This window comes from Euprymna scolopes, chromosome 17 (genome assembly GCF_053919585.1).
Source record: "Euprymna scolopes isolate OS-2025 chromosome 17, ASM5391958v1, whole genome shotgun sequence".
In the NCBI taxonomy this organism is placed as follows: Eukaryota; Metazoa; Mollusca; class Cephalopoda; order Sepiida; family Sepiolidae; genus Euprymna; species Euprymna scolopes.
The window spans coordinates 92,721,104-92,746,259 of NC_136498.1; the positions used below are offsets into that span (position 1 = coordinate 92,721,104).

The 25,156-nt window shown below is 30.4% G+C and overlaps 1 protein-coding gene across 2 annotated transcripts in view; it reads right to left on the reverse strand.

Moving 5' to 3' along the window:
• Positions 1-25,156, reverse strand: part of LOC145296844 (solute carrier family 71 member 1-like) — a 243,893-nt gene that overhangs the window by 74,733 nt on the left and 144,004 nt on the right. For both annotated transcript variants that reach the window (XM_080142967.1, XM_080142966.1), the window contains one exon: positions 3,965-4,027. In XM_080142967.1, coding sequence (XP_079999093.1) covers positions 3,965-4,027 — 63 coding nt within the window. The remainder of the gene's footprint in view (positions 1-3,964; positions 4,028-25,156) is intronic.

Sequence of the window (25,156 nt, forward strand, 5' to 3'; positions counted from 1 at the left end):
TGTTGCGGGCATCGTCACAAATTGATGAATTGACAACAAACGAGTTATTAGCCTGAGCTCAAAACATCTGTAAGGAACAGGAGCCAATTGCAGTAGCAACTAGCATTCAACATGCAACAGTCGAACCGCATGGAAGCAATGTAGATTCTCTCCCAGGTAGTAATAAGCGTGTAGGCCCAGTGTGCTTTAAATGTGGGGAGGCCAATTATTTTGCTAAGGATTGCCGGAGTGATAGGAGGTGTGTATATCCACGAGCACAGAGAACAATACAATGCTATCGCTGCAATAAGTATGGGCACATATCTCGAAACTGTTCGGGAAACGACGTTGAGGGCAAGGTACTATCGCCACCCTTGCCAACCAATAAACACAGGATTACTGATCATTGGCGTTAAAATTGACGATGTGCAGTGTTCAGCACTCATAGACACGGGGTGTTCCCGGTGTATAGTTAGTGCACATTACTGTCAGATGTGGCGGGAGCAACCAGTCGGTATTATGACGATTAATGGTTTACCCCGAGCATGTTGTGGTGAAGGGACGATTACGATCTGTACTGAGAAGGGTGACACAGCCAAAATTGATGTTCTGGTGATGCAAGAAAAACCCCTTGGCTATGACATGTTGATTGGAATTGGTGCAATACAAGCACTAAGAGGCGTCATAATCACAGCGACTGGAGGTGTAATGCTTGGAGAAGGAAAAGAAGTTTGTGCAGCCATGTCTATTGAAGAAAAGGACTTCTGTGCTACGTTTGACGACAACAGAAAGGCGTGGACTGCAAAGTGGAAATGGACTATGAGCAGGCACCAGATCGGCTGTGCAACACCATCCCAGAGTATGCAGTTTCCACAAAGAATAGGGCCGCATATGAAGAAGAACTTCAGATGTGGATTGATAACGGATGGTTAATACCATACCCACAGGAACGTCTAGGACCACCCAAAGGATTAATTCCGCTCATGGCTGTTGAACAACCTACTAAAGACAAAATTCGGCCTGTAATGGATTACCAATAATTGAATCAACATGTTGATGCTTTCACTGGAAACTAAGAGAGTGGCGTGAGAAAGGGAGTAATGTAGCACTGCTGGATTTAAAGAGAGCCTACCTGCAGATACGTGTCCATGAGTCATTATGGCCATTTCAGACAGTGATAATCAAGGAAAAACGATATTGTTTAGACACGTTTAGGTTTTGGCCTAAACGTAGCACCCTTAATAATGACAACTATTATTAAAACTGTTTTGATGCAGGATGAGACCACAGCAAAAGCTGCTTCAGCTTACATTGACGACATCTACGTTAATGAGGATATAATGTCTGCAGATGTGGTTTGAGCAAAACTGGAATCGTTTGGGTTAATAAGCAAAGACCCTAAGCGCCCAAAGGACAGTGTGCCTGTATTAGGCCTAGCGGTCTATGAGAAGGGCAATACTTTGTAATGGAAGCGAGGGAACACAATTCCAGAGTTACCCAGTGTATTGACAAGACGCATTGTGTTTTCTATTTGCGGTAAATTATTAGGACATCTACCTGTCTGTGGATGGCTCCGATCGGCAACAGGAGTGTTAAAAAGACAAGTAACTGCAGTAACCAAAGGATGGGACGACATGGTGGATGATGATTCTCTCCAGCAAATGATGGCTGAAATGTTGTCCAGAGTACATAGAAACGACCCTGCCCAGGGTGAGTGGCAAGTATCTGGAAACAAACTGAATGCATGGGTTGACGCAAGTTCACTGGCTACAAGTGTCGTGTTGGAACAGTTGGGTGCCGTTGTGGAAGATGTGCACTGGCTTCGTCCGAAAAATGATGCCCAGCATATAACTACGTTAAAAGGACTTAATCTTGCATTGCAATAGCAGGCTAAGGTTGTGCATCTCCACACTAACTCGTAGGTTGACCGACACCTTGACTGGAAAGGCTCGAGTTAAGACTAGAGCTGCAAGTGAGATGTTAGTACGAAGGAGACTGGCAATAATAAAGCGTATAGTTGATGAATACAGCTTGCAGGTAGACATTACCTTAGTTTCGTCGATGCAGAATTTGGCTGATAGCTTGACTAGAGTACCAAAGAGGTGGATTGATGTAATGAGGCAGGGATCTGATCCTCCACAACAGACATGTGCAGCCGTAACAGATCAACTAACACCTGACCAGATCCATACAATACATCAGCAGAGTGGACATCCCGGAATTCGGAGGACAACATATTTTGTCCGAAGAGTGTGTCCCTCAACTACAAGAGCATCAATCAAGGCCGCTATACGCTCATGTGAAGAGTGTCAGCGAATTGATCCGGCACCATCCCAATGGCACAAAGGGAAGCTTGAGGTGGAGGACAACTGGTATCGAGTAGGAATGGATGTAACGCATTATGAGGGCAGGCATTTTTTGACCTTGATAGATTGTGATCCGACACGTTTCACGATATGGCGCCTGTTGACACGACAGGATGCATCTAGCATTATATGACAGTTGAGAGCTGTCTTTTTTGAACGTGGTGCCCCGCTGGAAATTCTGACTGATAACGCCACTACGTTTCGATGTCAATATATAATTATATGTATATAATTATACATAATTATAACTAGTATTTTGGAGATTAGCTGGCACAAGGGTAAATCACAGAACTTTCTAGGTTAAAGTTTGTCTATGCTATTCCAAGACAAAAACGTAACACTGATGATTCTGTTCAGAATATGAAGAAATAATTCTATTTAGGTTTACAATTTCAGAACAAAACATTTCTCAAATCACAAAAGCATGTATTATGAAATGTTACTATTGTGAGCAGCGGACAATATCAGATAAGCTCCCAAAATTCAAACCTCAAAATGGTACATCAGCATTATGAAACAAGACCCAGCAGAACAACCTCCATGAAACTAGCCAAATAATTTGATTAATAGTAAATAAAAAATGTTTAAGTCACATAAATGTGGGAATGCATCCAAATGAGAAGTAATCATAATTTTATTAATATAGAAATATCCATTTTAAAAAATTGAAATTTAATCAACATAACCGACTACAAGTTATCTTAGAAATTCATTACTCTCATTATTTGTTATTTGAATTTGAAAATAAAATTATTTTTTTGACTACCAAAAAAGGTTTGCCCACAATTTCTGAATGGTTAGAAAACACTTGGAACAACATCATCCTTCAGTTTGTATTCAGACAGGTATCCAGCAATTTTATATTCTGTTAGCAATCTCAAAATACAGTTCATTTTCTTTTTAAACCATAGCAAAAATACACAGCCTCATTGTTTCTCCAGACTCTACTTAGCCAAACAATTACTTACTGCATTCCATTCCATATAAATTTGATTACAGAAAATTAATTTTTTTTTCCTAAATTTAGATTGATAGTACTAAAATTGTAAAATGTGGAGTGCAAAAAGTTTTTGGATGAATACAGATATAAACGTCTTTGTTAGATATACTTAGCAACTTGGTTGGGCAAATAAATTTACTTATTAGAATCTCCATGTGTAAAAACAGTTTAACAAAGGTTCTTCCTGGCTAGCTGTAATTTTTTTATGCAAGCCTTTGTAAATAAATGGGCTCTCATTTTAACTTTTTCTTGATTTTTTTTTTTTAATAGCATTTTCTAGAAGTGTGATTCCCTCCCTGGTTTAAATGCAATGATTAGTCATTTAAACAAGAAGAGCAAAAAGAGTTAGTGGATCACATTTTAGTTGATATAAATTAAACATTGGGGAAAATGAACATTTGTTTTTGAGAACGACGATTAATGAACAGAAAAGCTTAAAAGACAGAAACAGATTGCAGATATTTCAGATTCTTCCAGTTCATTTCATATGATAATATTGAAATAGAGGATTAGTAAATGATTAGTTTGCACACTGTGAAGTCCATTATAATAAAGCAATAAAAACAGGTGCTTTGAAGAAAAATAGAGAACTGATAAACGAAAAATACTGATGACTTACCTTAACACCCTGGATGAGTCCATTCATCAAAAATGTGTGATCAGGAAAGGTCTCATTGAGAACCTGAAAAGCAGACAAAAACGATTTGCAAATTACTTCAGGTACTGTATAATTAAGTGGTATTGAAACAGAGAAACGTTTATAATCACATACAACCTGATACAGTATCCATCTAAGTCCTGCCTGCAAAAGCATGCTAACCCCATTTTGTAAAATATGTCATGTGTAATGTATTGCTTATGTTACCAAAAAGAAAAATAGTTTTATACTAACAACTCAGAAACATCTTAAATATTAACGTGTGTGTAGAACTAGCTATCTGTGGTGCTGCTCAAGAGATTCTACTTCACCTCTTCCTTCCATGTTTCTGCTAAAATCGTCATATTTTAAAAATCAAAGTTCTCAAAATACCAGTTTTGTTCGGAAATGAATATACTTTCAAATGAATTTTAAATAATAATGTACATTATATATTTTAAGATTAAAAGCAAGAAAAGTGATAAAAATGTTATCAAAAAACAGCGTTTTCGGTAAGATTTTTTTTCAGCAGATTACAATAAAATAAACACTAATCTACCCAATTATAAAAAAAAAAAAAAAATGCAAAAATCAGTATTTAAATATTTGTAGGGGGTACTCAGTTTGTAGTTAATTTCCTATTTACTTACCTCTCTATGAGGACAGAGTTAGACATGAGGTCGGTTTTTAAAATCCGTTCTTGCCATTCCAAAAGCCGTTTGTAACATGAGGAGGTTGAGCAACAACAACAACTGTACTTTATTTTTTTTTCGGGGGGGGGGGCATGCTTCCACTAGGTGGGTACTGCTATTTTTTAATTAGAACGATTTATTTATGCCTGTATTCATTTAAAAAACAACGATTTAGGAATTATAATACAACTCCTAGAGTGAATACAGTAGTATGGTGATTGAGGATTCTCGCTAGGAAAATTTTAGGCAAATATTAATTAGTGACAAGGATAACTATAGACACTCCTCCTCGACACTTTGGAGTTGCCTTGTGCCTAATTTATTTTGATAAATGTAGCATTTTTTTTAAATGAATAAATTTTAAAATAGATCATTTCACTAATATAACTAAAATAGAAATTTAACCCCTCCCTCCCGCCACCATCCCTACAAAAAAATAAAACTGAAAATTTTAGTTTCTTCATAAAGAAGTCAGCCATCTTAATCAAAGTTGAAAAAATTTGAAAGGAATTTGGAAGTATTTAAACTGTTGAATTCAGAGCTATTTTTGGCTTCAAAATTTTCTGAATATCTTTAAAAGGTTTTGGAAATTTTTATAACAAAAATCAAACATTACCATAACAAATTTAGTTATGGTTTTATGTGATTTAATCATGAAAAATGAAATAGTAATCGTTAAATTTCACTTTTAAAAACTAATCTTTAAAACAATTTTTAAATATCACTTTAAAAAAACTTTACAAAAAAGCATAACAAAACAGAAAATAAAAGACTCCTGGATACAACTAATATATATAACGGTCTCCACTTAGCATAAAGCATTACTCTTCTCCAACAATTCTTTTGTCAAGCACTATGATCTTACTAATCTGAGGAACAAGTTTCAGAAGATAAAGCTGATAATGATTGCAAGTCTTCTGGCCATTTCAAATATCAACATGAAAATACTGGCTAGTCTAACGACATTGAATACTTGTGATACAGCATAACCGTTTTTAATAAAGGATTATATAGAAATTAAGTTATCTTGTAAGATGTAAAGAGTTGAACCTAAAAACATTTACACTGACATATTAAACTAGCCAATTTTCATTTGTTTTTTTGTTATCAACATGACCTATTTTAAGTTTATTTAAAAAAAAAAATAATATAGCCATACCTAGACAACTGAAAATATGGAAACATTTTTAAATCATCACATGTAAATCTCAATAAACAACTTATTTTTAATTGAAAAATGTAAAGAGAGTTGTCTCTTTTACAACTAAAATTTTTTTTTTCTTTGGTAATTCTGCAGTTTATAGATCGTGCTGTGTTTTTTTTTTTGTTTAATTTGTTTTTTTAGATAGGCTTTGCAAATTCAATTTTTACAATATCTTTTATTACATTGTTAGGTTAAAATACAAAATAGTTAAAGTTCCCCTCTCCCCATATTAATGAATTTCTAAATAACTTTATTTCAGCTAAAGTACCGTTTCTTTTTCTTTATTTAAAAGAATATAAAGTGGTGGGGCGATTAATCGGAATCGTTAATCATAAGAATCATATATTTTGGGGGGAATCGGAATCGCATCATTAAAAAATACCTTAGATTTACGATTCTTTCATTATGGTTCTCTAATATTTTTAACTTGAAATGTTTGTTTGAAGTGAAATTAATGCCCTCAAAAATTTATGATAAAAATGTTGGTACTTCTACACTTTATCGCCGAAACTGGAAACACCATTTTCTTTCCGCACCTGTCGTTGAAATTCAAGGGAGAAATCAGTATTTTAAACTATGACTGAAGTTAGAAATAACAAAAAAATTAAACTAGATATTAATTACTACTATGAAAAAAAGTAAAAGAAAGTGAAAGAGAACATGTATCCAATAAATGTTTAATTGGACATGTTTTGATTTAATTAATGAAAACAAAGTTTTTCATGAAACACACACACACATATGGTACATGTACAGTTTAATCAAGACATTAAAAATATCGAAAAAAGTTTAAATTGTACGTATCCGTTACGGAACGAAATTCTCAAAAAAAAATTTCACTTAATTTCATCAAGTAGTTTTTGTTTTACAGCGAAAAAACAATTTGTTATGATACCGAGCAAAAGATTTGATTTTTAGGAAGAAAAGCTAGTATTAAAGATGGGGAGGGAGTGTCGGCGCTTTACATTGAGTTATCTCCCCATGACGTTTCTACACTCCAAACAAAAATTTTTTAAAAAGCCAAGATATCTGCCTTCTCTGCGCTCTCATAAAAACGTGTTTTTCTGCTGTAAAAAAAAAAAAAAAAAAAAAAAACTACTCGATCAAATTAAGTGAAATTTTTTTTTCCAGGGATTTTCAGTCAAAAACGGATACGTACAACATAACCTTTTTTTGATATTTTCATTTTTTAATGTCTTGATTAAACTGTACGAGTACCAAATAAACATTAAAGGACGATATGTATATAATTATATAATAAAAATGAATATAGAAATAAACCCATTTATTTAGATTTAAAAAATAACATTATTATTGTTAAAAATATTATTTAAAAAGTCAAATAAATAGAAATAATTTGAGATGATTGAATCAAAACAAATAATTTAACCATGAATTAAATTTTTAGTCAAAAGACTAAAATTTAATTCATGGTTAAATTATTTGTTTTGACTTTTCTCTTCAATGAAAGAAATTTTACGAAAAAAATCAAATCGTTTTCGAAATTCTCTTAATTGTATTTCCACTTTTTCACTGTACCAAATTTTTTCGCTACACAAAAATTTCGATTATATAATGGTATATTTCAAAACAACAATTCCACAGGAATCGGAATCATACTTGGTATCGGAATCATTAATCAATATTTTTGTGGAATCAAAAACAAATACAAATTAAAACACTAATAAATTCAATGTATCAGAGTAAAAGGTTATATATATTAGTTTGACATAGGCAAAAGTGTCATGTGCTCTCAATATTACAGATGTAGAGAACATATCTAGAGCTGAATTAAGACTTTAGCAAAATCTGTGATACCCTTGTTAAAGGTAGTTATACTTTTAATACCCCCAAGAAATTTTTGAAATAAAAAAAATTGTTAAATGTCTCAGTACTTCTTTTTAAGAGATTTTCATCAAGGCAATTTCTGAATGCCCACCCTCATATCACTAGATCATTATCCACACACATAAGAGGAATGGCACTTTTGCTTACATGTCACATGATTTGATGACAACGTGGCTCCACCCAAAAGAAAACCATCTGTTCCAATAAACAACAACCACATCATAAAAGCCAAAGATGTAGAAGAGATTAAAATAAAAAAATCACTGTTGCAATCAATATTGAATATAGTATCACTATTATTATAGTATTAATAGACACAGGAACAAAAATAACAAAAAACTGGTGTCTGTTTAATAAAAAGCTTTATAACGATTGTATAATTATTAAAGAGAATAGAAAAAAATATTGATTTTATTTGTCAAATTGTATTCACAAATTGAGATGCTAAGAGAAATATTTTTTCTTCCAATCAGTGGAATTTTTTTATTCAACTTTTGTCGATTTACTTGTCTCCAAAAACGGGATGGGGGCGGGGGGACACAAGTTCAGCTTTTTAATGCAGGGAAAATCAAATCAATTATAATCGAGGCACTCCAGAATCAGAAATAACGAAGAAGGTCATAACTTGCCATTGAATTATTTTAAGTGCAAATTAGATATATGGCATATCTTAGTGAAAAATGATCCACTGGCAGTTGTTCAGAGCTTGTTGTAAGTCTAATAATGTGAAGACGAAATAGTATATATATATCACAAGATATCAATCAAGATATCTTCAACAAGAGAAACATAAAATTTCTTTGGTATGTGGAAAAACCTTGCATGAGATCTAATAATGTGATCATTTGCACCACATTCAGTGCAATACTTATTAGGATACAATTCATTGGACTGCTTCACAACACCAGGATCAGAACGTTAAAGCAGTCTACAAATAACATCAGTTAACTGTTCAATTGGTGATGGTCTTCTTGAAAGGAATTGCAAATAATTATGGATATCTTTATTGTTAGACTCCAAACATTCTTCTGACAAGTTTCCTAAATCATAGCCATCAACTAAATGTTGAATTATTCCATGAAGAGTGATTTAGCTTCAAGCATTTAAATGATCGCACATATTCCTAATTGTACTTTGGCAAAGAATTTTCATCTTATCAAGCTTGAGGATGATACAACACTGAGGATTGTTGACAACTGCCCCCCCCCCCGCTACTACCACTTTATTATTATTATTTTGTTTTTACACCATCCGGGGTTCCTTACTACACCACCTGCACACATCCAGGCAACTCCGCTACTGTTGTTTTGACCCCTCCCTCCGTGGGGTCCTTACCACACCACCTAAATACCCAGGCAATGCTGAGCACCCCCGCCAGTCTTAATATTTCTAATATTTTTCTTGTAACCATAGAATATTTCAAGGTAAATTATTCTACAAACAGCTAAATATCATAAATCTGTTTATCGCATCAGATAGCCCATAAACCAAGGATTTCAAAAAGTATATACTTTAATATGTGAGCTTTAACCCTTTTGAAGATATTTTGCAATCTATGCCAAAAAAAAAAAAAAAAAAAAAAAAAAAAAAAAAACACCTGATTTGGACAAAAAATGTACAATTGTGGCATGTTTTTTTACAAAGAATCAAAATTATACTCAATTTTTCTGCAAATGTTCATTTATTAACAATTTTATGAGTTGATAAGTTAATTCTCACAATTAGCAAACCTAACAAAACAGGTAAGGAGTATATTTTTTAAAATTTTCTTCTATTTTTTAGAGGTTTTCTGAGGTTGGTACAATTTTGCTTATGAAAAACTGAGCTTGACCAAGGTTTCTGATTCCTGCAACTTCAAAATCTAATAAAAATCGCTAAAAATGATGCAATTGACATTTTTTTTTGTCAGAAATTTACTTTACTTTTCAGAAAATTAAAAGAAGACATCAATTGTTTTCCCCACTGGGCTCACTGTGTTATACCAAAATGGTGGAAATGATACAACTGGTTGCATTTACCTGGCATTGCTCCAGTGAAGTGTTTATAGAAAAATAGTTTTAAAAAGTCTACTTTAGAAATTTTTTTTAAATAAGATTTTTTTTGTTATTTATTCAAGTAATTCAACATAGTTAGACAATGAAGTTAAAAAAACATCTAGCATCAACTTTATTTCCAAAAACAGAAATATTTACAAAATCACATAGAAATTATAGTAATCTGGTAATACTGTTCAATATCTAATCAATGCTCATACTTCTGTAAAACATGGTAGAGAACGACATTTTTAGGGAAGGTCTATTTGAAAGATTATTATAACATTACTAATGAACCCATAAAATCATTTGAAAGATCATTATAACATTACTAATGAACCCATAAAATCATTTGAAAGATTATTATAACATTACTAATGAACCCATAAAATCATTTGAAAGATCATTATAACATTACTAATGAACCCATAAAATCATTTGAAAGATCATTATAACATTACTAATGAACCCATAAAATCATTTGAAAGATCATTACTAATAAAATCTATTTGAAAGATCATTATAACATTACTAATGAACCCATAAAATCATTTGAAAGATCATTACTAATAAAATCTATTTGAAAGATCATTATAACATTACTAATGAACCCATAAAATCATTTGAAAGATCATTATAACATTACTAATGAACCCATAAAATCATTTGAAAGATCATTATAACATTACTAATGAACCCATAAAATCATTTGAAAGATTATTATAACATTACTAATGAACCCATAAAATCTATTTGAAAGATCATTATAACATTACTAATGAACCCATAAAATCATTTGAAAGATAATTACTAATAAAACCTATTTGAAAGATCATTATAACATTACTAATGAACCCATAAAATCATTTGAAAGATCATTATAACATTACTAATGAACCCATAAAATCATTTGAAAGATTATTATAACATTACTAATGAACCCATAAAATCTATTTGAAAGATCATTATAACATTACTAATGAACCCATAAAATCATTTGAAAGATCATTATAACATTACTAATGAACCCATAAAATCTATTTTAAAGATTATTATAACATTACTAATGAACCCATAAAATCATTTGAAAGATCATTATAACATTACTAATGAACCCATAAAATCATTTGAAAGATCATTACTAATAAAATCTATTTGAAAGATCATTATAACATTACTAATGAACCCATAAAATCATTTGAAAGATCATTACTAATAAAATCTATTTGAAAGATCATTATAACATTACTAATGAACCCATAAAATCATTTGAAAGATCATTATAACATTACTAATGAACCCATAAAATCATTTGAAAGATCATTATAACATTACTAATGAACCCATAAAATCATTTGAAAGATTATTATAACATTACTAATGAACCCATAAAATCTATTTGAAAGATCATTATAACATTACTAATGAACCCATAAAATCATTTGAAAGATTATTATAACATTACTAATGAACCCATAAAATCTATTTGAAAGATTATTATAACATTACTAATGAACCCATAAAATCATTTGAAAGATCATTATAACATTACTAATGAACCCATAAAATCATTTGAAAGATCATTACTAATAAAATCTATTTGAAAGATCATTATAACATTACTAATGAACCCATAAAATCATTTGAAAGATCATTACTAATAAAATCTATTTGAAAGATCATTATAACATTACTAATGAACCCATAAAATCATTTGAAAGATCATTATAACATTACTAATGAACCCATAAAATCATTTGAAAGATCATTATAACATTACTAATGAACCCATAAAATCATTTGAAAGATTATTATAACATTACTAATGAACCCATAAAATCTATTTGAAAGATCATTATAACATTACTAATGAACCCATAAAATCATTTGAAAGATAATTACTAATAAAACCTATTTGAAAGATCATTATAACATTACTAATGAACCCATAAAATCATTTGAAAGATCATTATAACATTACTAATGAACCCATAAAATCATTTGAAAGATTATTATAACATTACTAATGAACCCATAAAATCTATTTGAAAGATCATTATAACATTACTAATGAACCCATAAAATCATTTGAAAGATTATTATAACATTACTAATGAACCCATAAAATCATTTGAAAGATCATTATAACATTACTAATGAACCCATAAAATCATTTGAAAGATCATTATAACATTACTAATGAACCCATAAAATCATTTGAAAGATTATTATAACATTACTAATGAACCCATAAAATCATTTGAAAGATCATTATAACATTACTAATGAACCCATAAAATCATTTGAAAGATCATTACTAATAAAATCTATTTGAAAGATTATTATAACATTACTAATGAACCCATAAAATCATTTGAAAGATCATTATAACATTACTAATGAACCCATAAAATCATTTGAAAGATCATTATAACATTACTAATGAACCCATAAAATCATTTGAAAGATTATTATAACATTACTAATGAACCCATAAAATCATTTGAAAGATTATTATAACATTACTAATGAACCCATAAAATCATTTGAAAGATCATTATAACATTACTAATGAACCCATAAAATCATTTGAAAGATCATTATAACATTACTAATGAACCCATAAAATCATTTGAAAGATCATTACTAATAAAATCTATTTGAAAGATCATTATAACATTACTAATGAACCCATAAAATCATTTGAAAGATCATTATAACATTACTAATGAACCCATAAAATCATTTGAAAGATCATTATAACATTACTAATGAACCCATAAAATCATTTGAAAGATCATTATAACATTACTAATGAACCCATAAAATCATTTGAAAGATTATTATAACATTACTAATGAACCCATAAAATCATTTGAAAGATCATTATAACATTACTAATGAACCCATAAAATCATTTGAAAGATCATTATAACATTACTAATGAACCCATAAAATCATTTGAAAGATCATTATAACATTACTAATGAACCCATAAAATCATTTGAAAGATCATTATAACATTACTAATGAACCCATAAAATCATTTGAAAGATCATTATAACATTACTAATGAACCCATAAAATCATTTGAAAGATTATTATAACATTACTAATGAACCCATAAAATCATTTGAAAGATCATTATAACATTACTAATGAACCCATAAAATCATTTGAAAGATCATTATAACATTACTAATGAACCCATAAAATCATTTGAAAGATCATTATAACATTACTAATGAACCCATAAAATCATTTGAAAGATTATTATAACATTACTAATGAACCCATAAAATCATTTGAAAGATTATTATAACATTACTAATGAACCCATAAAATCATTTGAAAGATCATTATAACATTACTAATGAACCCATAAAATCATTTGAAAGATCATTATAACATTACTAATGAACCCATAAAATCATTTGAAAGATCATTACTAATAAAATCTATTTGAAAGATCATTATAACATTACTAATGAACCCATAAAATCATTTGAAAGATCATTATAACATTACTAATGAACCCATAAAATCATTTGAAAGATCATTATAACATTACTAATGAACCCATAAAATCATTTGAAAGATTATTATAACATTACTAATGAACCCATAAAATCATTTGAAAGATCATTATAACATTACTAATGAACCCATAAAATCATTTGAAAGATCATTATAACATTACTAATGAACCCATAAAATCATTTGAAAGATCATTATAACATTACTAATGAACCCATAAAATCATTTGAAAGATCATTATAACATTACTAATGAACCCATAAAATCATTTGAAAGATCATTATAACATTACTAATGAACCCATAAAATCATTTGAAAGATTATTATAACATTACTAATGAACCCATAAAATCATTTGAAAGATCATTATAACATTACTAATGAACCCATAAAATCATTTGAAAGATCATTATAACATTACTAATGAACCCATAAAATCATTTGAAAGATCATTACTAATAAAATCTATTTGAAAGATCATTATAACATTACTAATGAACCCATAAAATCATTTGAAAGATTATTATAACATTACTAATGAACCCATAAAATCATTTGAAAGATCATTATAACATTACTAATGAACCCATAAAATCATTTGAAAGATCATTATAACATTACTAATGAACCCATAAAATCATTTGAAAGATCATTACTAATAAAATCTATTTGAAAGATCATTATAACATTACTAATGAACCCATAAAATCATTTGAAAGATCATTATAACATTACTAATGAACCCATAAAATCATTTGAAAGATCATTATAACATTACTAATGAACCCATAAAATCATTTGAAAGATTATAACATTACTAATGAACCCATAAAATCATTTGAAAGATCATTATAACATTACTAATGAACCCATAAAATCATTTGAAAGATCATTATAACATTACTAATGAACCCATAAAATCATTTGAAAGATCATTATAACATTACTAATGAACCCATAAAATCATTTGAAAGATCATTATAACATTACTAATGAACCCATAAAATCATTTGAAAGATCATTATAACATTACTAATGAACCCATAAAATCATTTGAAAGATTATTATAACATTACTAATGAACCCATAAAATCATTTGAAAGATCATTATAACATTACTAATGAACCCATAAAATCATTTGAAAGATCATTATAACATTACTAATGAACCCATAAAATCATTTGAAAGATCATTACTAATAAAATCTATTTGAAAGATCATTATAACATTACTAATGAACCCATAAAATCATTTGAAAGATTATTATAACATTACTAATGAACCCATAAAATCATTTGAAAGATTATTATAACATTACTAATGAACCCATAAAATCATTTGAAAGATTATTATAACATTACTAATGAACCCATAAAATCATTTGAAAGATCATTATAACATTACTAATGAACCCATAAAATCATTTGAAAGATTATTATAACATTACTAATGAACCCATAAAATCATTTGAAAGATTATTATAACATTACTAATGAACCCATAAAATCTATTTGAAAGATTATTATAACATTACTAATGAACCCATAAAATCATTTGAAAGATCATTATAACATTACTAATGAACCCATAAAATCATTTGAAAGATCATTACTAATAAAATCTATTTGAAAGATCATTATAACATTACTAATGAACCCATAAAATCATTTGAAAGATCATTACTAATAAAATCTATTTGAAAGATCATTATAACATTACTAATGAACCCATAAAATCATTTGAAAGATCATTATAACATTACTAATGAACCCATAAAATCATTTGAAAGATCATTATAACATTACTAATGAACCCATAAAATCATTTGAAAGATTATTATAACATTACTAATGAACCCATAAAATCTATTTGAAAGATCATTATAACATTACTAATGAACCCATAAAATCATTTGAAAGATAATTACTAATAAAACCTATTTGAAAGATCATTATAACATTACTAATGAACCCATAAAATCATTTGAAAGATCATTATAACATTACTAATGAACCCATAAAATCATTTGAAAGATTATTATAACATTACTAATGAACCCATAAAATCTATTTGAAAGATCATTATAACATTACTAATGAACCCATAAAATCATTTGAAAGATTATTATAACATTACTAATGAACCCATAAAATCATTTGAAAGATCATTATAACATTACTAATGAACCCATAAAATCATTTGAAAGATCATTATAACATTACTAATGAACCCATAAAATCATTTGAAAGATTATTATAACATTACTAATGAACCCATAAAATCATTTGAAAGATCATTATAACATTACTAATGAACCCATAAAATCATTTGAAAGATCATTACTAATAAAATCTATTTGAAAGATTATTATAACATTACTAATGAACCCATAAAATCATTTGAAAGATCATTATAACATTACTAATGAACCCATAAAATCATTTGAAAGATCATTATAACATTACTAATGAACCCATAAAATCATTTGAAAGATTATTATAACATTACTAATGAACCCATAAAATCATTTGAAAGATTATTATAACATTACTAATGAACCCATAAAATCATTTGAAAGATCATTATAACATTACTAATGAACCCATAAAATCATTTGAAAGATCATTATAACATTACTAATGAACCCATAAAATCATTTGAACGATCATTACTAATAAAATCTATTTGAAAGATCATTATAACATTACTAATGAACCCATAAAATCATTTGAAAGATCATTATAACATTACTAATGAACCCATAAAATCATTTGAAAGATCATTATAACATTACTAATGAACCCATAAAATCATTTGAAAGATTATTATAACATTACTAATGAACCCATAAAATCATTTGAAAGATCATTATAACATTACTAATGAACCCATAAAATCATTTGAAAGATCATTATAACATTACTAATGAACCCATAAAATCATTTGAAAGATCATTATAACATTACTAATGAACCCATAAAATCATTTGAAAGATCATTATAACATTACTAATGAACCCATAAAATCATTTGAAAGATCATTATAACATTACTAATGAACCCATAAAATCATTTGAAAGATTATTATAACATTACTAATGAACCCATAAAATCATTTGAAAGATCATTATAACATTACTAATGAACCCATAAAATCATTTGAAAGATCATTATAACATTACTAATGAACCCATAAAATCATTTGAAAGATCATTATAACATTACTAATGAACCCATAAAATCATTTGAAAGATTATTATAACATTACTAATGAACCCATAAAATCATTTGAAAGATTATTATAACATTACTAATGAACCCATAAAATCATTTGAAAGATCATTATAACATTACTAATGAACCCATAAAATCATTTGAAAGATCATTATAACATTACTAATGAACCCATAAAATCATTTGAAAGATCATTACTAATAAAATCTATTTGAAAGATCATTATAACATTACTAATGAACCCATAAAATCATTTGAAAGATCATTATAACATTACTAATGAACCCATAAAATCATTTGAAAGATCATTATAACATTACTAATGAACCCATAAAATCATTTGAAAGATTATTATAACATTACTAATGAACCCATAAAATCATTTGAAAGATCATTATAACATTACTAATGAACCCATAAAATCATTTGAAAGATCATTATAACATTACTAATGAACCCATAAAATCATTTGAAAGATCATTATAACATTACTAATGAACCCATAAAATCATTTGAAAGATCATTATAACATTACTAATGAACCCATAAAATCATTTGAAAGATCATTATAACATTACTAATGAACCCATAAAATCATTTGAAAGATCATTATAACATTACTAATGAACCCATAAAATCATTTGAAAGATCATTATAACATTACTAATGAACCCATAAAATCATTTGAAAGATCATTACTAATAAAATCTATTTGAAAGATCATTATAACATTACTAATGAACCCATAAAATCATTTGAAAGATTATTATAACATTACTAATGAACCCATAAAATCATTTGAAAGATCATTATAACATTACTAATGAACCCATAAAATCATTTGAAAGATCATTATAACATTACTAATGAACCCATAAAATCATTTGAAAGATCATTACTAATAAAATCTATTTGAAAGATCATTATAACATTACTAATGAACCCATAAAATCATTTGAAAGATCATTATAACATTACTAATGAACCCATAAAATCATTTGAAAGATCATTATAACATTACTAATGAACCCATAAAATCATTTGAAAGATTATTATAACATTACTAATGAACCCATAAAATCATTTGAAAGATTATAACATTACTAATGAACCCATAAAATCATTTGAAAGATCATTATAACATTACTAATGAACCCATAAAATCATTTGAAAGATCATTATAACATTACTAATGAACCCATAAAATCATTTGAAAGATCATTATAACATTACTAATGAACCCATAAAATCATTTGAAAGATCATTATAACATTACTAATGAACCCATAAAATCATTTGAAAGATCATTATAACATTACTAATGAACCCATAAAATCATTTGAAAGATCATTATAACATTACTAATGAACCCATAAAATCATTTGAAAGATCATTATAACATTACTAATGAACCCATAAAATCATTTGAAAGATCATTACTAATAAAATCTATTTGAAAGATCATTATAACATTACTAATGAACCCATAAAATCATTTGAAAGATTATTATAACATTACTAATGAACCCATAAAATCATTTGAAAGATTATTATAACATTACTAATGAACCCATAAAATCATTTGAAAGATCATTATAACATTACTAATGAACCCATAAAATCATTTGAAAGATTATTATAACATTACTAATGAACCCATAAAATCATTTGAAAGATTATTATAACATTACTAATGAACCCATAAAATCATTTGAAAGATCATTATAACATTACTAATGAACCCATAAAATCATTTGAAAGATCATTATAACATTACTAATGAACCCATAAAATCATTTGAAAGATCATTACTAATAAAATCTATTTGAAAGATCATTATAACATTACTAATGAACCCATAAAATCATTTGAAAGATCATTATAACATTACTAATGAACCCATAAAATCATTTGAAAGATCATTATAACATTACTAATGAACCCATAAAATCATTTGAAAGATTATTACAACATTACTAATGAACCCATAAAATCATTTGAAAGATCATTATAACATTACTAATGAACCCATAAAATCATTTGAAAGATCATTATAACATTACTAATGAACCCATAAAATCATTTGAAAGATCATTATAACATTACTAATGAACCCATAAAATCATTTGAAAGATCATTATAACATTACTAATGAACCCATAAAATCATTTGAAAGATCATTATAACATTACTAATGAACCCATAAAATCATTTGAAAGATTATTATAACATTACTAATGAACCCATAAAATCATTTGAAAGATCATTATAACATTACTAATGAACCCATAAAATCATTTGAAAGATCATTATAACATTACTAATGAACCCATAAAATCATTTGAAAGATCATTACTAATAAAATCTATTTGAAAGATCATTATAACATTACTAATGAACCCATAAAATCCTAATAAACAATGCATCAAACCAAGGAAAATTTATCTACAGATTTATCAACATTGTTATACATTGATTTTTATGACTTTATCAGCAACAAGATAAAAAAAAATTATGAATATCAAAGTCATTTTTTTGTTTTCAATTTTGTTCCCTCCCCATAAATAGAAAGTGTCTATTTTATTTGTTTTGGGATTAAAAAAAAAAAAAAGGAGAAAAAAAAATGTTTTAACTGAATCCCATGTTTTTATCACATAAAACTTTTAATGTAACTGAAATCTTTTCTATAGAATGTAGACTTGTTTGTGCTACCATGTTGAAAGAATGAAGGAGATCCTTGGCTTGGTATATGTAGAACAGTTGAGGTAGGCAGGGTCAGTTTACAACAGAAGGATAAGGAAAATATGGAAAGTGATAAGGATGGATTTGAGAGAAAGAGGGATAAAGATTTGATCAGAGATAGCTAATTTTAAAATCAATTATACAAGCCGCCCAATACAGCATGTAAAACGGACGTTAAATCTAATGATAACTATGACTTTCTCATAGAAATCAGGAATATAATTACACTGGCTATAAAGTGACCGTTTTTGGAATGAAGGTAGAATTGCCTGGTGACAACCCTAACACAATCTCAATCCATAAAAAAATTATAATCTTTTCTAATTATATTCTAAGCAACGTTAATCAACTAATTAGTGAAATTGAAGGACTACTCTCTTCAAAACAGACATCAGATTTGTCAGTTTTTTTTAATTCAGTAATTATATAAATTGTTCTCCCAGCCAAAGCCAAGTACTTCTAATTCAAAATATTTTATATTCTTTTATCTGAAAATAAAGTTTTGCAGCTTTCTTTAACATTAACAAAATAATGGTTCCTTTATTGTTTATTTAATTCTACATTTAGTATTTGTATTTTTAATTATGAGCTTATGGAAGAATTTTTTCATAATTATAAAAAGTAAATTAAACAAACTTCTGTTAATCAAGTTTTTCCCCCATTGTAATATATTCTTAGTAAAGCAGGTGTTGCACGTTCTGTATTTAATCTCCAATGAATTGATTATGCATAAATCAATTATCATCCTTAAACAACTACCACTTGTTGCCGGGAGGAGGTACTTATCCTTTTAGCATATATGTCAAATAGGGTTAGACTATGACATACATCAAATGTAATACACTTATGAAATGCTTTCAATAGAGCCAATTATAAAAACTACTTGATATTTTGAGGTTATATTTGCTTCATTTGAATAATATTTGCTAATAATGATTATAATAGTTACAATAATAATCATAACAGAAATGAAGTGCAATCCAATTATTATAATCAGTATGGCTATTGTTATCAAAATCTTCCCTACAATTGCATCTCAACATAAACAATTCAGAATTATATTGTTAAATTAAAATGAACCATGAAGAAAAAACAAAACAATCAAATGAAGCATAACAGTAAGGGGGAAAAAAAATCAATAAATACACAAGTTTTTTAATACATTTTTATGAGATTGTTTCTTCATTCAAGTGTGCTAAAGACAAAAACTGATACCCAAATGAATTTTGCAATATTTTTCGATATTAATGAAAATTGCACCAACTTTGATAATCACACTATAATTAATGGGGAAAATAAACTTTTATTTTATACTAGCAAGACCCATGTATCAGTGTTGCCCAGTGAAAGTATGACACAAAACCAGAACAGATTCAGTAAAGGAAAACAGTTAAACTATGGTTGTCAGTCCTGGAAAATAGTGGGCCGTGGCCAAAATGAAATCATCTTGTTGGGCATTATTTGGCAGTGGAAACTAATAAAAGCCACTGGCTGTCATTGTCAGCATTGGAGGTTACTGGCAGGGTTGTGAAGTCGGATTTCTAAAAGTACTAGGAGTCAGAGTCAGAATTTTTTATCCAACTCCGACTCCTTTAGTCCAATAAATAACACATGCTACTATAGCCCTTTATAGCCTTTTCCTATTTTTCCTTGGATCCTCTTTCCGTAAAGGCAATGTTATCTTTTAGAAAATTTCTTCTCTGTATAATGTATTTACTCCTCTCTTCTGATAAGCATTTGGCTTCGAAATGCCATGGCCTAAAAAGGTTTCCCTATCCCTAAATATTGTATTTCCTTTTGAACTGATAGCAGAAAATTTAATTGTAAATTTTTTATCCCTATGTTATCTGAACTTATTCTATAAAGCTGGTTGAGTTTATATGTGAGTATATTTATCATGCAAGTGAATGTTAAGTGTAAAAAGATAATATATATGAAAAGTATTTATAAAATGCTTGCTGAATAGGTGTGGGAGGCTGGTATATGCATCTGCAGAATAGATTTCCACATAGGGGTTAAGGAGTTGGAGTCAGGGATATCAAAGGTGTCAGAGTCGGCATCAGACTGACTTCTACCCAGGGTTGCGGAGTCGAAGTCGGAAGGAGTCAAAGGTTTTAGCTGGAGTCGCAATCGGATTTCTAAGAGTAGAAGGAGTCGGAGTCGGAATTTTTATCCAACTCCTTAAGTCCAATGAATTTTTTTTTTTTTTTTTTTTTTTATTTACATGGCTATCCTGTTTGGTTTTACCAGTTTTTTTTTAAATTACATTTTCTAACCAAACAAGGCACATTGCCACTTTGATATAGGGACCTATTATCAGGGATCTAAGTTTCAAGGGTACTATCTAAAGAGTTTAGCAGCAAGATGTCTGTTTACATTACACTTGAACTTCTGCATGTCAATACAGTTGGGGAAGCAGGAACCCGGAAGAGAATTCCAAAGCCCAACAGTTCTGGGGAAGAAGCTACTAGAGTAGAAGGCTTTCTTACATCTGGGGATCTCTACTGTGGAAGGGTGGGACTTTGTTGCTTGTCAGGTTTGTTGGGGGTATTTTCATCGAGGGGTTACAAGAGTTTGTAGTTCGTTAGAGCATCCACCATTAAAATACTTGTAAAACAAGCAGAGGGATGCAACATTTCATCGATGGGACAGGGGCTGAATCTTAGATAACAGTTCAGAACCTATCAGGTTGGCGATTCTCTTTTGAACACTGACCAGGAGCGCGAGACTAGTAGCAGATGCACCAGCTGAAACGTGGCAGCAGTACTCGATACATGGGCAGATGGTGGCTGTGTAGAGGTACAGGATACTTTCAGGTGTAAGTAACTTTCTAGCATGGTAGAGAGAGCCCACCTTCTTCGCAGCAGCCTCTCAATGTATTTATCCCAACTCATGTTCCCTGTGAACGTTAAGCCAAGGAGTTTGAATGGAGGACTTTCTTTAGCCATAGCTATTGGTGGTTGGTAAGGTTTCATGTAATTATCAAAGGAAACGAGCTTTGTCTTGGCAGCTTTGAACGTTACCATCCATTTCTGACTCCATTCCAATACAGACTGAAGGTCTTCCTCTAGGGTTTCCACCATTGCCTTAGATATGTGCTCATTAGTTTTCCCCACGTGCCTGCTATAGAGCGTGAGGTCATCGGCAAATATACCCATGTCAGAGACAATTTTATCAGGTAAGGATTGGCCCTGAGGTACACCTGCATTTATATCATTGTTTGGACGTACGCCCATCGAGGACAACCTGGATTCTTCTCTCATTTAAGGATTTAATTATGTTAAGCATTCGTCCAGTAATACCATGGATTAGATTTTATTTTCATAAGACCATCGTGCAATACCCTGTCAAAAGCCTTAGATATATATACGGCTACTGCTCTCCCCTACCCTGCCTTATCCAGTGCCTGGTATATACGTTCAGAGATTACAGTTAGGATATCTGCAGTAGAACGGGCTTGCCTAAATCCATACTGATGGTCAAACAGAAGTTTAGCAGCTGTAAAATGGTGGACTAGAGTTTGATTAATTAAAGATTCAAATATTTTGGCGAAAAGCGGGAGGAGGTTAATTGGGCAATAATTTAATGGGTCAGTTCGTTTGCCAGAGATTTTGTAAACTGGTACCACAGAAGCAGTATTCCAGCTGTCAGGAAAGCAAGATTCGTTAAGACATTTGTTAAAGAGTTTAGAGAGAACTGGAGCAACTTCAGCAGAGCATTTTTCTTTTTTTTAATAGCACAGCCAGGATGAGATCAGGTCCACATGCTTTTGAGGTGTCTAGGTTTTTTTATATCATGTACTTGAGAAGAGGTGATTTTCAGATCATCTAGTGTGGTTTCTGTCCATAGAGGAAAATCAGGGAGGGAATGGTTTGCTGGGTCCAAGATAGAGTTTGAGGAGAAATAACGGGCAAACATGTTTGCTTTCTCATTTGCTGTGCAAACAACCTCATGATTGTTAGATAGTGAGGGAATTATTGATTGTCCATTATTTACTACACTATTGTAGAGCTTCTAGATATCATGAGTGCCTAATTTCTGTGCTTCAATGCATTTCCTGGTGGTTTCAGTATATTCACTCTTAGCTGTTGCTACTTCTTTCTTACAATTACTTCTAGCTTCTATATACTTTGTCTGTTTGTACAGGACTTATGCTGGATAAATCTACGGTATGCATGTTACCTCTGAGCAATGGCAGCTGCACAAGTAGAAGTAACCCACTGTGGAGAGTGGGGTTTGCTATAGAACTTCCATGTAGGAACATGTGCTTCAATTGCTGCTTTGAACCATTCAGTAGTCTCACTTGCACACTGTTCTGCAGGAAGAGAAAAGATATTTCCCCATGGTGCGTCTCTGATATGATGTCTAATGGCATCCCAGTCAGCCTTATTTTAGTATGTTGTCATTTTGAGCAATGGCTCTCCAACTTGAGGTCGAGAGTTTAGAATGATTCTATCATTATCACAGCATCATCAGCATTCCTAAGTGGGCAATCAGCATTTGTTACACGATCCTCAGGATCTCTTGTCAGAAATAGATCCAGAAGTGAGGCTTGCTGTTCCTGGCGATCTGGGAGATGGGTCAGGAATGTTACTGTCTGTGTCAAGGAATAGGATATAGCAAAGTTATAGATGATGCTACTAGCTGTGTCCGTGTAGTTAGAGAAGCCAAGTAAATTTCTGTGGTGGGCGTTAGAGTCACTAAATACATGTATTTGGGAGCTAGTGTTAAGGGAGAATGCTACATCTATGCTATCAGAGACATGATTGATTATAGTACAGTTCTGGGTTGATGGAGAGCAATAAAGAAAATACAGGTAGCTAACACTATGTTGTAAATTTAGTTTAAAGCACATGAAGGCCTGGTCACCTGATTCTAGTTTAGATTCCCTAGACATGGGGAGGGTGTTACAAATATAGACTACAAGTCCGTTCCTGTTAAAGCCCTTACGATAAAGTGGAACTGGAAGATAACCAGACATGTTAAAGATGTTAGAGAGGATGGAGGAGTGCAAGTTAGTTTCACTTAGTGCTAAGATATCCGGGGAGTTTGCTAGGAGAAATGATTCTACATCTAAGTTAGTTCTAAGTCCTTGGATATGTGTAAATGCAAGTCTCAAGGATAGGAGGCATGAGTGTGTGTCTGGTTTGAACATTTTTTTGGATTGAGCTATCATTTCATTCTATTTCGTAGTTTCAAATCTAGATTGAAGTGCTAGGCAAAATGGATGTGCATAGCCACCATCATGCAACACGAGTAGACCATCAGCCGGCTCTTCATCCACATGAATGTGGCCTCGGGAATGCCCACCAGAGATGAGTGCAGAGTGCCTTTCCATGCGCGGCATGGCACTACAAATATCCTGATATTATCCAGCTGATGACAGAACAGCCGCTCTAAGTGCTATCAGAGAGGTAGGGCTCCTTGGAGACAGCAACCAGCAACTGTCAAACCGGTACCCTCAAACCTGTCCGACAGGAGTGGCCCAGTCCAATCATGTTAGCATATATGGTAAATAAGCACCCCAAAGATGCCCAGTTACAGAAGGGAATAAGGCAAATGTGCGGGACGGCATTCATTGCCCTAGTCAGGAAACAAGGCTAAGCACTGGGCGCACTTCTGCTTCTAGCGAATAGGCAAAAAAGGAGTATGGAGTATAGAGAGGCAGAGTCTATCTACTCTTTAAGCAGTATAGGTCTGCAAACCAGTGATTTGATCAAGTCACCAGCTCTAGGGAGGTTGTCGTCCAGGAATGAGGAGGCGTCCCTCCCCTGTTTGGTGCCAAGACGTATGAGGTCAGTGGCACAGGTTTACAAATCAGAGTTTTCCTTATCCTAGATGGATGACCTAACCAGATCTACTGGTCCATCAGCAATGAGAGGGT